Source organism: Phascolarctos cinereus, unplaced genomic scaffold, assembly GCF_003287225.1.
Source record: "Phascolarctos cinereus isolate Bilbo 61053 unplaced genomic scaffold, phaCin_HiC Scaffold_2;HRSCAF=192, whole genome shotgun sequence".
In the NCBI taxonomy this organism is placed as follows: Eukaryota; Metazoa; Chordata; class Mammalia; order Diprotodontia; family Phascolarctidae; genus Phascolarctos; species Phascolarctos cinereus.
This window is the reverse complement of record NW_027555625.1, coordinates 352,068,086-352,081,186: the sequence shown is the minus strand read 5'-3', so window position 1 is coordinate 352,081,186 and position 13,101 is coordinate 352,068,086. Positions and strand designations below refer to the sequence as shown.

Below are 13,101 nucleotides of genomic sequence, written 5' to 3'. Positions count from 1 at the left end.
TTGCAGCTAATGTTTCACAAAAGGGAAAACAGCTTTCTCTATATTAGAGGGAACAGGAGGGCAGATTTTTTTAGTGTAGGGAACTTCCTACTCTCTCCACTTTGGCAGCTCGTCCATAACCTTTAGCCTCTGAAAGCTGCTGGATCCCACAGAAGTTGTGACTTGCTGTGGTCACACAGCCACTTATGTGTCGGAGGTGGGATATGACTACCCTTGCTTCTTTTCTTCCCTATGATAGCCCCATGGATAACCCAGTGGTTGGAAAACTGTTCTTGATTGAACTTGAATTCACTTTTTGATTAACAATAATCTATTTTTTCTCCCTCTCGCCTCTCCCCATCCTTTTCATTTAAGCAAAACAAATTCCTGCATTGCCATTTCCAAAAAGTGTATGTCTCAATCTGCACTCCAAATCTATCACCTCTATGTCAAGAGGTAGATAGCATGCTTCATCATCTGGAATTGTGATTGGGTCATAGCACTGGTCAGAGTTAAGTCTTTCAAAGCTGTTTATCTGCACAACGTTGCAAGAACTGTTCTCCTGGTTCTGTTCACTTTACTCTGCATCAGTCCATAGAAATCATCCCATGACTCTCTGAAACTGTCCCCTTTATCACTTCTTGGGAATTGTTCTCATAGGCTCCAAGTTAGAGTTTTGAACATGGCGGAATTAGCTTTGTTTTATTCCCTAAACACATATTGATTCCTAGTCCCAGCCCCGGATTAAGCCCTGACTGTTCTCACAAATGTTTGCTCTTAGTCAAAAGGAGGACTAAGTAAGTGAATGTGTATAGCTCAGTGTAGCCTGAGCCCTACTGATACACAACTCAAAACTATATCCTATTGGCAGGTAGGTGGAGAGAATGTTGGGCCTAAAGTCAGGAAGACCTGAGTTCAAATCCAGCCCCAGAAACTTACTAGCTCTGTGACCCTGAGCACTTAACTTCTGTGTCTTGAGGATTAAATGTGATAACTTTTGTAAGACACTGCCTTATAATAAATAAATGCTTGTTTCCTTCCCATTCTCTGAACACAAATAAGTATGAAACAAGGTCTGATAGTGATAAAAGAGATCTAGACAATGTATTCTAAGAAAATTTGAGGAAAGAGGGAAATGCTTTTAGCTGTGGAAATCAGGGAATTCTTCATAATAGCGGATAGCATTTGAGCTCAACTTGGAGGGAAGAGGAAGATTTCATCCAGCAGAGATGGAAAAAGAGTAAATTCTAGCATGGGAGGGTGGCTTATGTAATGTATGATGGTGGGAGAGGGACAAATGAGATTAGGTAATAGTAGTCTAATTTGCTTGGAATATTATAGCTAGGAAGGTAGGAGCTTAATTGTAGAAGGCCTTGAATCCCAAGATCAGGAACTAATATTTTTCTCCTGTAGGCAATAGAATGCTCCAGAAGATTTTTGAGCAGGAGAATGATCTAATCATTTAGGAAGATTATTTTAGCAGTGGTCTCAAGGGAGAATGGAGATGTTTTGGGACTGGTTTGGGGAAAATCAACAGGTATCCCTTAAGTCAGCAGCTTTTTCTGGGATGGATAATATGACAGCTCTATGGATACCCAAAGGTTAGAGAACTGTTCTTGTTTTAAATTTATAAGGCTGGCTTTGTTCGTGGCTTCATAGATAGGATTTAGAAGTGGAAGGGACCTAACCCATTCATTTTATAGATGAGGAAACCAAGACCTAAAGATGTTAAGTAACTTTCCTGAGGTCACAAATGATAGTAAGGCTAGATAGCTGGATGTGAGGCCTTCCTCCTCCAAACATCATCACCCTGTGATTTCTTCTGTTCTTTGTGAGGAAGATCAGAACTGAAATCTCTTCTATGAACATTTGTCTAATTATTGGTAAACTCAGGGGGAAAAAAACATTTAATCAGCAAGCATTTATTGAGTCTACTAATGACATACTAAGTCTTGAGGATAGATACAAAGTTACAGCAACATGGGAGACAACATTTACACATATAAGCCGCAATAAAATATATACAAATTAACTACAAAGTATTTGATGGAGGGAGGTACTAGCATCTGGGGAGGAGGGGAGGGAAGGGGTTGGGGAAGTACATCATGTGGAAGGTGACAATTGAGCTAAACTTTTAAACTAGGAAACTAAAAATAAAGGAATTGAACCTGAAACTAGGAATTCTGAGAGGTAGGTGTAAAAAGGGAGCAGACTCTAGGCATAAGAGATAAGCTGTACAAAAGCACAGAAATGGGAGATAGGGAGGGGTCAGTTTGCCTAGATCGAAGAGTGCATAAAAAGGAGGTAATGAACGATAATCCTGGAAAGGAAGGTTGGAACCTGATTTTGAAGAACTTTAAATTAAAAAAAAGTTTGTATTTGGTGCTAGATCAAATACAGAGAGGTAAGAGGAAGCCACTGGATTTTATTGAGCAGGGAGTGATACTGTGAGCCCTGTGCCTTAGCAGTATCACTCTGGCAGCTGTAGGGAGGATGGACTGGAGAGGAGACAAGGCAGGGAGATCACTAAGGCTATTGCAGTAGTCCAGGATAGAGGGTGGTGGCCCTGAGATGGGAATAAGATGGGGTAAATGGGAGAGATATTGTTGAAGTGGAAGTGACAAGACTTGGAAACTTACTGGAATTGAGGATGACTTTGAATTTGTGGATCTGGGTGACTTGAAAGATGGTAGGGTCTTTAAAAGAAATAGGGAAGTCCAGCAAAGATGATCGGTTTGGTGAAAAAGGTAATGACACGTTGACGTGTTGGACATTTTGAAATTGAAGAGAGACCTGGAGCTCAGGAGTAAAACTAGGATTGGTTATGTAGATTGATGAGTCATCTATGTAGGTAATAATTGTACCCATAAGAGTTGTTAAAATCACCAAGAAGGGGTACAGAGAAGAGAAGAGGATCCAGGACTGACAGAGCCTTGAGGTACACTCATGGTTAGAGGGTGTAATATCGATGATCCAGGAAAAAAGAATGGTGGTATGTTTATGTGTTGGTGGAGAACCAAAATAGAGTGTGTCATGAAATCTAGAGAGAAGAGAGCAGCCAGAATGACAGAGTGGTCAGCAATGTCAGTGCTGTGGAGAGATCAGAAGAAGGCTGAGAATTGAGAAAAGACCATCAGAGACAATTGACATCTAAAGAGGACAGTTTCAGTTGAATGATGTGGTCAGAAGCCAGATTGCAAGGGGTTAAGATGTGAGTAAGGGGAGAGGAAGTGGCAGCAAAGAGCATAAATAATTTAAAGATATGGCCTGGTCATGTGAGGGTTTTTAAGGATGAGGATGGAATATCCAGTCATGTCTCTTTGCAGCAGGAAATCAGGTAGGTCTGCGCTTCAGAATTTGATGTGCTGTGAATAGAAAAAAATCATCTCCTAGGGATTTGCCCTGTGAGTTATATAGGGAAGCATTGGGCCCAACTCTACTGAGATTATGGCATGTCAGGCCCAACCTGAGTGACCTAGCTGGCACTCTCAAATTGCCTACTTATTCTGGGAATAGGTAAAGCTGGTCCTGGTACCAGGGTTAAGGCCACTGCTATGTCTGTCCCTTTTTCTAGCTCCTCCTCACTCCCCACTGGAGGACAAGTAGAGCAACTTCTTTCTTGGTCAGGGTTCTTTCCTAATGGAGCCTGCCCTGTCCCCTAAGCTGAATTGGGCTATTCTGGCCTTCTGAGAAACTTGAAGATATTCTGAACTGGCCTTACCTATCTTTTTTGGCTGCAGGTTAAGCCAGACTCTGGTGAAAGATGTTGCCATCTTGGCGAGAGAGATCCAGGATGTAGCTGGGGATGGAGACTCCCAGAGCTCCTCAGGAACTGGCCGTGGCACCTCACTCAGCTCTGTCCCCAGCACTCCAGCCTCCACTATTTCTGCCCGAGAGGAGGTAAGTTTCTTCAATGGGAGTGGCTACCACTAGTTACCAGAGCCTCATATAATATGACCTAACCTTGCATAAATTCTGATAGGGAAGCCATGAGCTGAAGGTCCCTGTGAGGGCTCTTGAGATTTCTGTGTCCCCTTGGTTTAACACAAAGGATTAATAGGGAGGTGGTGTGGCTCAATGGATTAGGTCTCCTAGAGGAGATGTAGGTTCCAATATTGCCATAGCTTAGACTTGCTGTGTGACCTTGAACAAGTCCCTTCCCTTTTCTGAGTCTCAGTTTTTCTAGCACTAAAATGAGGATGTTGGACTAGATGGTCTTTAAGGCCTTGTCCACTTCTTAAAAGAACAAAATTCTATGATGCTGTGCTAGTCTGGGCAAGCCTCACTGAGCCTCAGTCAACTCATCCATGAATGTCCAGGATGATAATTCAATAAGCATTTCTGTTTCTAGATAAAAAAATCTTTATTGCTCTCTTTTGGTTTTTTATCACTTCCGTTTCCAAATAATTACCTCCTTACCCTGCTATCTAGCAAGCTATGCCTCGTAACAGAGTAAAAAGAAAGGCGATTCATGAAAACCAACCAAGGCATCAGCTGTGTCCAATGGCACGTGCAGGCAGAGGAGGATGGCTGTGTCCTGGAGGGTTAGCTGTATGGCTTTGGGCAACTGACTTCACTTTCCAGGCCGCACTGGCTCCTGGACAGTTTTTATCCTCGCTTTGGAGCAGCTAGAGACTCCTAAATCTTGCCATCAGGGCTTAGCTCAGGGCCTGGCACATGTCTTTCAGTAGTTTCAGTCATGTCCGACCCTTTGTGACCCCATTTGGGGTTTTATTGGCAAAGAGTGGGATGGCTTGCTATGTCCTTCTCCAGCTCATTTTACAGATGAGGAAACTGATGGTTAAATGACTTGCCCAGGGTCGCACTGCTGGTGTCTGAGGCTGGATTTGAACTCAGGCCTTTATGACTCTAGGCCTGGTGCTCTATCCACTGTGCCACTTTGCCACCCTGGCACATAATAAACGATCATTAAATGTTCATTGATTGATCAATTGGATGGAAACTTTGCCCCACTTTCTTGGAAGTTGCAAGGTTTCCTCCTCTTCCTTGAGCCTCAGAGCTCATCACAACACCTCCAGGCTAAGCTGTGGCTGGAGATGGAATAAAGTTCTGTGTGTGAACCTGTTGCTTATCTCCCTTCAGAAATCAGTTGCAGAGCAGCCTTTGATGGAACTGGGGATTTCTTATCTGGAATTCTATTTTTGTAGGAGGAGCCATAGAGTCTCAGATCTAGAGGGAACCTCAGAGGGCGTGTAATCCACACCCTGAGTGTGAATTTCCTTTCCACAATCCCCTGCAAGTGTGTTAAGGGAGGATCCAACACCTATCAGTTAAATTTAATTTGGGGACAAAGCTAGGCACTTGTAAGTTACTGAACAGTTAACAAAAGGTGACTTTGTCCTAACACAGCAAGGCTATATAACAAAGATACAGTGGCACCTACCTTCCATAGGCGCAGTCTTGCATTTTCTCCAAATAGAAATGGCCACGAGTAGAGGTCATCTGGTCAGCAGGGCAGAGTATGGTGACTCACATGGTCTTCAGACATCCACCAAGTTAGAGAGGCTCCAACTCTATGTGAGTGGGACGTAGGTGATGAGGAAGCTGCACCAGTGGAAGCAGGGGCCTGTCAGGCCCCAGAGACAGGTTTGTTGCATTTTTAGGGAAAGCTAATCCCTATAATGGGAAAGCAGAGGAGACCGTGGTCCTATTACAAAGCAGCTTGAACTTCCACCAGGAGCCCTCCATTGATAGGGACCTCATTACCTACTAAGAAAGCCTATTTTACTTTTGGACAATTTTGATTATTAATCAAACAACATTTTTAAGCACCTACTACGTTCCAGGCACTGTGGGAGTTTCTCCGTGTAAGAGGCTTAAAATTTGTCTCCTTTCTCATTCTGACCTCTGAAACTATGCAGAACAAGTCTGATTAATCTTCTTCGTGGCAGCCCTTCAGGCATTTGAAGAAAGCTATTACCTTCACCTAAGCCTTTTCCAAGCCAGTTCCTTGAACTGATCCAGGATCCTGAGCCTGATCTCTGGTCATCTTGCCGGTCTGGTCTTCCTTCCCTAGACATGCTCTAGCTTATCAGTGTCTATCTAAAATATAGCACCAGAACTAGACATAACAGTTAGATCCATAACAAGGGTTTAACTAGATTAGAGTGTGACAGGACCATTATTTCCCTTATTTTGAATGCTGTTCCCCTCTTCTTAATATGATCTAAGATAGCATTAGATTTTTTTTTGTCTCCCCAACTTTTTCACATAAAATGTTTTGTATGATTTGTAGGATTATAGGATTTAAAGCTTGCAAGCGACCTCGAAGATCATCTAACCTAGACCCATCATTTTGTGAATAAGGAAACATGTTGAGAAAGGGAAGTGATTTTCCCAGGGTCACACAAGTAATAGGTAACAAGACTGAGATTTGAACCCGGGTCTTCACCCCATTCCAGCTATCTTTCTACTATTCCTCATGTCATTTAACCTCTCTGGATTTCTTTACTCATCTACCAATGGGAACAGTAATAGCAGCTCTGCCTACCTCAGAGAGTGTTGGGGATGAGTGAGACAATGTCTGGAAAGTTATTTGGAAAGGACGAAGAGTGCTACAAATATCAGAGACAGATTGGAAATGCCTGTGGATTTGGAGAGAGGGGTGTGTGTATGAGCGTGTGTGTGTGTGTGTGTGTGTGTGTGTGTGTGTGTGTGTATGTACGCACACGTGTGCGCGTGAGCGTGCATGGCTGTCAGGTCTGTGGCCTTCAGTCATTCTGTTTAGCTCCCAGAGAACTTTTCTCTCTCTATGTGCCTTTTCTCATTGCAGCTGGTACAGCACATCCCAGAAGCCAGCCTCAACTTCCAAAAGGTGCCACCTGGTGCCATGGGCTTGAAGGACTTTGACCAGAACATGAATGACAATCGGGATGACAATTATGCTTGGAGGGCACGACCCAGGAACCGAGAAGAGGCATGTTTCTCTCTTTTAAAAAATTTATTTTTATTAATTTCATTAAACATTTCCCAGTTACATGTAAAAAAATTTTAGCGTTCATTTTTTTAACATTTTGAATTCCAATTTCTCTCTCTCCTTCTCACTCCTCTTCCCTCCTTGAGAAGGCAAGCACTGTTATGTTGACTATACATGTAATCTCATGCAAAACATAATTCCATATTAGCTATGTTGCAAAAGAAAACAAAACAAAACAAAAACAGAGAAAGTAAAAAGTATGCTTCAGTCTACATTAAAGTTTATCAGTTCTCTCTCTGGAGGTGGATAGCTTTTTTTTCCCCAATCCTTTGTAATTGTTTTAGATTAGGCTTAATTAGAGTAGCAAAGTCTTTCACAATTGATCATTCTTACAATATTGCTATTATTATATGCTATGTTCTGGTTCTGCTCACTTCATTTTGCATGAGGTCATATAAATCTTCCCAGGTTTTTCTGAAACCATCCTGCACGTCATTTCTTATAGCAAAATAATGTTCCATCACAATCATATACCATAACTTGTTCAGCCATCCTCCAATTGACGAGCATCCCTTTGGTGTCCAGTTCTTTGCCATCACAACAAAGAGCTGCTATAAATATTTTTGTACAGATAGGTCCTTTCCCTTTTCCTTTGATCTCTTTGGGATATAGACCTAGTAGTGGTATTACTAGGTCAAGGGGTATGCACAGTTTTGTAGCCCTTTGGGCATAGATTCAAATTGTTCTCCAGAATGATTAGACTAGTTCACAACTCCATTAATGTCCCAGTTTTCCCACATCCCCTCCAGCATTTGTCATTTTCCTTTTCTGTCATATTAGCCAATCTGATAGGTGTGAGGTGGTTCCTCAGGGTTCTTTTAGTTTGCATTCCTCCAATCAATAGTGATTTAGAACATTTTTTCGTGTGACTATTGATAGCGTTGATATCTTCTTCTGAAAACTGCTTAGTCCTATGCTTTGACCATTTATCAACTGGGAAATAGCTGTTGTTTTTATAAATTTAGATCAGTTCCCTACGTGTTTGAGAAATAAGGCCTTTGCCAGAGAAACTTGCTGTAAATTTTTTTCAGTTTTCTTGTTTTCCTCTTAATTTTGGCTGCATTAGTGTTGTTTTTGCAAAAGCTTTTTAACTTCATGTAATCAAAATTATATATTTTACTTCCCATTATCTTCTCTGTCTCTTGTTTTGTCACAAATGTTTCCCTCATCCATAGCTCTGACAGGTACATTTTTCCATGCTTCCCTAACTTACTTATGATATGACCCTTTATGTCTAAATTATTTACCCATTTTGACCTTGTTTTGGTCTATGGGGTGAGATATTGGACTATGCCTAGTTTCTTCCATACTGCTTTCCAGTTTTCACAGTAATTTTTGTCAAATTGTGAGTTCTTACCCCAAAAGCTTGGATCTTTGGGTTTATCAAACACTAGATTACTAAAGTCATTGCCTACTGTGTATTGTATACTCAATCTGTACCTACTCCATTTCTTAGCCAGTACCAGATTGTTTTGATGATTACTACTTTTTAACAGAGTTTGAAATCTGATGCTGTTAGGCACCTACCTTCACTTTTTTTTTTAATGGATTCCCTTGATATTCTTGACATTTTGTTCTTCCAGATGAATTTTGTTATTTTGTCTAGCTCTATAATAATTCTTTGATAGTTTGATTGGTATGGCACTGAATAAGTAAATTAACTCATATAGAATTGTCATTTTTATTATATTGGTATTGACTGTTCCTTAAATGTTTGATAGAATTCACTTGTAAATCCATCTGGTCCTGGGACTTTTTCTTAGGGAGTTCATTTATGGCTTGTTTAATTTCTTTTTCTAAGATGAGGTCATTTAAGTATTCTATTCTCTCTTCTAGTAATATGGATAGTTTATATTTTTGTAATATTTATCCACATGACTTAGATTGTCAGTTTTACTGGCAGATAATTGGGCAAAATAACTTAATCGATTTATTTTGATGATTGATTTTCATCTTCATTGGTGGTGCAGTCACCCTTTTCATTTTTGATACTGGTAGTTTGGTTTTCCTCTTTTTATTTTTAATCAAATTAACCAATGGTTTGTCTATTTTTTTTCAATAAAACCAGCTCCTACTTTTATTTATTAGTTAGGTTTTTTTTACTTTCATTTTTATCATTCTCTCTTTTAATTTTTCAGGATTTACATTTTGGTCTGTAATTGGTGATTTTTAATTTGTTCTTTTTCTAGTTTTTTTTAGTTGCGTGCCCAATTTGTTGATCTGCTCTTTTTCTCTCTTTTATTAATGTATGTGTTTGGAGATATAAATTTTCCTCTAAGTACTGCTTTGGTCTCATCCCACAAATTTTGGAATGTTGTCTCATTGTCATTCTCTGTAATTAAATTAGTTGTTTTTATAATTTGTTTCTTGACCCATTTATTCTTTAGGATGAGATTATTTAGTTTAACAGTAATTTTTAATCTTCCACAGACCTTTATTGAATGTTATTTTTATTGAATTGTGGTTTGAAAAGGGTACAGTTAATATTTCTGTTTTTCTGTATTTCGTTGTGAGGTTTTTATGCCCTAATGCATGGTCAATTTTTGTGTAGGTGCCATGTACAGCTGAGAAAAAAGTATACTCCTTTTTATTCCCATTTAGTTTTCTCCAGAGGTCTATTATACCTAACTTCTATAATATTCTATTCATCTGCTTAACTTCTTTCTTATTTATCTTATGGTTAGATTTATCTATCTCTGACAGGGCAAAGTTGAGATCCCCCACTACTATAGTTTTACTGTCTATTTCCTCCTGTAATTCATTTAACTTCTCCTTTAAGAATTTGGATGACATGCCATTTGGTGCATATATATTTAGTATTGATATTACTTCATTGTCTATGGTGCCTTTTAGCAAGATGTAATTTCCCTGCTTATCTCTTTTAATTAGGCCTTTTTTCACTTTTGCTTTGTTTGAAATCATGATCGCTACTCCTGTCTTTTTTTACTTCAGTTGAAACATAATACGTTCTGCTGTAGCCCTTTATTTTAACACTTTGTGTGTGCTTCTGTTTCAAGTGTGTTTCTTATAAACAACATATTTCTGGATTCCATTTTTTAATCCATTGTGCTATCTACTTTCATTTTGTGAGTAAGTTCATCCCATTTACACTCACAGTTATGATTACTAACTTTACCTGTATCTTATTTTCTTTTCTTTATCATTCTCTTTTTTTATCCTGTCCTTCCTCTAAAGTCTCTTTTGCTTCTGACCACTGCCTTCTTTTATCCACCCTCCTTTTTATCACCCCCTTCCCCTTTCTTTTATTCTCTTCTCCTCTTTCTTCTCAACCCTCTTCTTTCTTGACCTCTTTGAAGCTTTTGACATTGTTGGTCACCCTCTCCCACTTTTATAGCATCTCATTTGGTATATCTCATCACCCCCCATGATTCAAATATTATCTCTATGTTGATGATTCTTAGACCTATTTATCCTGCCCTAATCTGTCTCCTTAACTCCAGTCTCCCATCTCCAAATACCTATTGGACATTTCAAACTGGATGTCCTGTAGACATCTTTTTAAAATTTTTATTTTCAGCTCCAAATTCTATCCTTCCTTCTACTCCCTCCCCAGCCCATTGAGAAGGCAAGAAATACAATACCCATTGGACATATGAAGTCATGTATAATAGTATTTCCATGTTAGCCATGTTCCACGTTTCCTCCCTCCCTCCCAGCAAGAAGAATAAAGAAGGGTAAAAAATGCTTCAGTCTGTACTCTGAGTCCATCTGTTCTCTATCTGGAGGTGAATAGCATTTTATATCCTGAGTCCTTTGGAGTTGTGTGTATGTGGAGAGGGCCTGGGACAGATTCCTGGGGATACTCACCTTTATCAGCTATGGTGTGGATGATCCAGCAAAGAAAGCTGTGGGGAGAGGTCAGACTAGTAAGAGGAGAACCAGGAGGGAACAGTGCCATAGAAACCTAGAGAAAAGAGAGTTATCAAGAAGAGGGTGATCGACAATGTCAAAAGCTTCAAAGAGGTCAAGAAAGATGAGGATTGAGAAGAAGCCATTGGAATTAGTAATTAAGAAATCATTGGGAATTTTGGAGAGAGAAGTTTAATTTGAATGCTGAGGTCAGAAGCCATACTGCATAGAATTAATAAGAGAGTGGGATGAAAGGAAGTGGAGGCACCAGTTGTAGACAGCTTTAGAAATAGAGCACAATAGCCAGTGGAGATAGATAGGTCGAGTGAGGGGTTTTTGAGGATGGAGGAGAGATTGATATGTTTGTAGGCAGTGGGGAGGCAGTCAGTAGACAGGAAGAGAATGAAGATTAGTGAGAGAGTGGGCATGATAGAGGGACAGTCTTCTGGGGAGAACGGGATGGAATAGGATCACTTGGCAAAGAGACAAGCCACCTCTTCATTTGAGACAGAAGTAGAGAAGGAGGTAGGGGCAAAAAGCATTCTGAGTGATAAGAAACAGAAGGAGCTTTTCAGTGAAATATGAGGCAATCAGGGCAGGTAGGTGGTGCAGTGGATAGAGCACCGGCCCTGAAATCAGGAGGACCTGAGTTCAAATCCGGCCTCAGACCACGCACTTGGCACTAGCTCTGTGACTCTGGGCAAGTCACTTAACCCCAATTGCCTAAAAATAAAAATAAAAAATAATGTTTAAAAAAATATGAGGCAAGGTTCTTTGCTGAGAGGATGGGGGGAAGGAGAGTTTGAGAAGGGAAGAAAAGGATTGAAAAAACTGGTATGGTGTGTGGGGCAGTAAGTCAATTAGGAAGGTGTGAAAGAATTGCTTTGTTAACAGTAAAGCACCAATTGAGGTTAATTTTAGTGGACCCAGTCAACAGTTTTATGATTTTTTCCCCTCTATCTTTGTTCAGCAATATGGGAACAAGCAAAAGCAGCACTTGGTAGGAGTAATCCAAGGGTGTGGCTTGATGGGGCAAGATGAGCAAATGGATAAGAGTAGAAAATAGTGTATAGTTGAACTAGTTCACCAAGGGGTCAAGATGGGGAAGGAGGAGAAAGCCAGTGCACAGGTGATGGCCTACTGAGGGATAGAGGGAGTGGAGGATGAAGTCAAAGAATAAGATAAGGGACTGGAAGGCAGAGGGAATGATAGAATCACCACAGTTTAGGATGAGATGATGGAATTTGACAGTTTCATGGAAGTGGAGCATTTGAGGGTGATGAAGGGTCAAGGATACGACCATTCCTGTGTGTGGTGGGGTAGAGGAATAGGTCATGTGAAATGAGCAAATTGAGGAACGGGAAAGTTAGGGTGTTTGAACGCAGTTTTTTTCCCCTTTAGAGAAGCCAAAAATGCACTTCCTTTTAAAATTAAGAATATGAAGCTTATTCTACACTGTAGTGACTTAACACATTTGTGGCTGAGCCTCAGTCTGGCAGCAGCCCTCTAGTTTGGGGTGGGAGTGATGGGCCAAGGACAGGAAGGTTTTGTGGTTTGGGTGCTGCATTTGGAGACAGGAAGACCTGAATTTGAATCCTGCCTTGGTCACTTACTAGTTCTGTGACCTTGGACAAATTATTTAACCTCTTTTAGTCTTAGTCATGTGTAAAATGGAGGTAATAAATAATAGAATCCATCTCATTGGATTTTGGGGAGGATCAAATGAGATAATATGTGTAAAGTGCTTTGTAAACCTTAAGGTACTATATAAATGCTAGTTATTATTTTGTTTTGTTGTTAGCATTAGCAAACATTTCTTAGGTGCCTTCTGAATACAGAGCATTATGCTAGGTGCTGGGCAGGATGGGAGAGGGCAAAGATAAATTACATATCACATGATGGTAAGCTCTGTGAGGGCAGATCTTTGCCAAGTTTCGTCTTGATAGTGTCTGGCAGAGAGCCTTCTCTATAATAAGTTCTTAATTAAATGTCTCTTGAATCACAGTAGGGAAGTCACAGTGTATCCTGAGAGCTGATATAGACCCTTGGGCCATAAGTTTCCCACCCCTTTTCCACATTAACCACGCTCCTGCTAACTTCCTTGCAGGTGATCTTTGATAACCTGATGCTGAATCCTGTTTCCCAGCTATCGCACACAATCCGGGAGAACACGGAAAACCTCGCAGAGAAAATGAAGTGAGTTTTCTGCCCTACACCCCCTGGGGTTGGGACTGTTCTTGCTCTGTCTCTTCTGG

The 13,101-nt window shown here is 40.4% G+C and overlaps 1 protein-coding gene across 7 annotated transcripts in view; it reads left to right on the top strand.

The window, feature by feature from the left end:
• Positions 1–13,101, top strand: part of CEP170B (centrosomal protein 170B) — a 118,231-nt gene that overhangs the window by 91,504 nt on the left and 13,626 nt on the right. For 6 of the 7 annotated variants that reach the window (XM_078150378.1, XM_078150379.1, XM_078150376.1 and 3 more), the window contains 3 exons: positions 3,720–3,879; positions 6,773–6,916; positions 12,954–13,042. In XM_078150378.1, the coding sequence (XP_078006504.1) occupies positions 3,720–3,879; positions 6,773–6,916; positions 12,954–13,042 (393 nt within the window). Of the gene's footprint in view, positions 1–3,719; positions 3,880–6,235; positions 6,742–6,772; positions 6,917–12,953; positions 13,043–13,101 lie in introns of those variants that run through there. The other variant, XM_078150382.1, reaches the window with a different exon arrangement.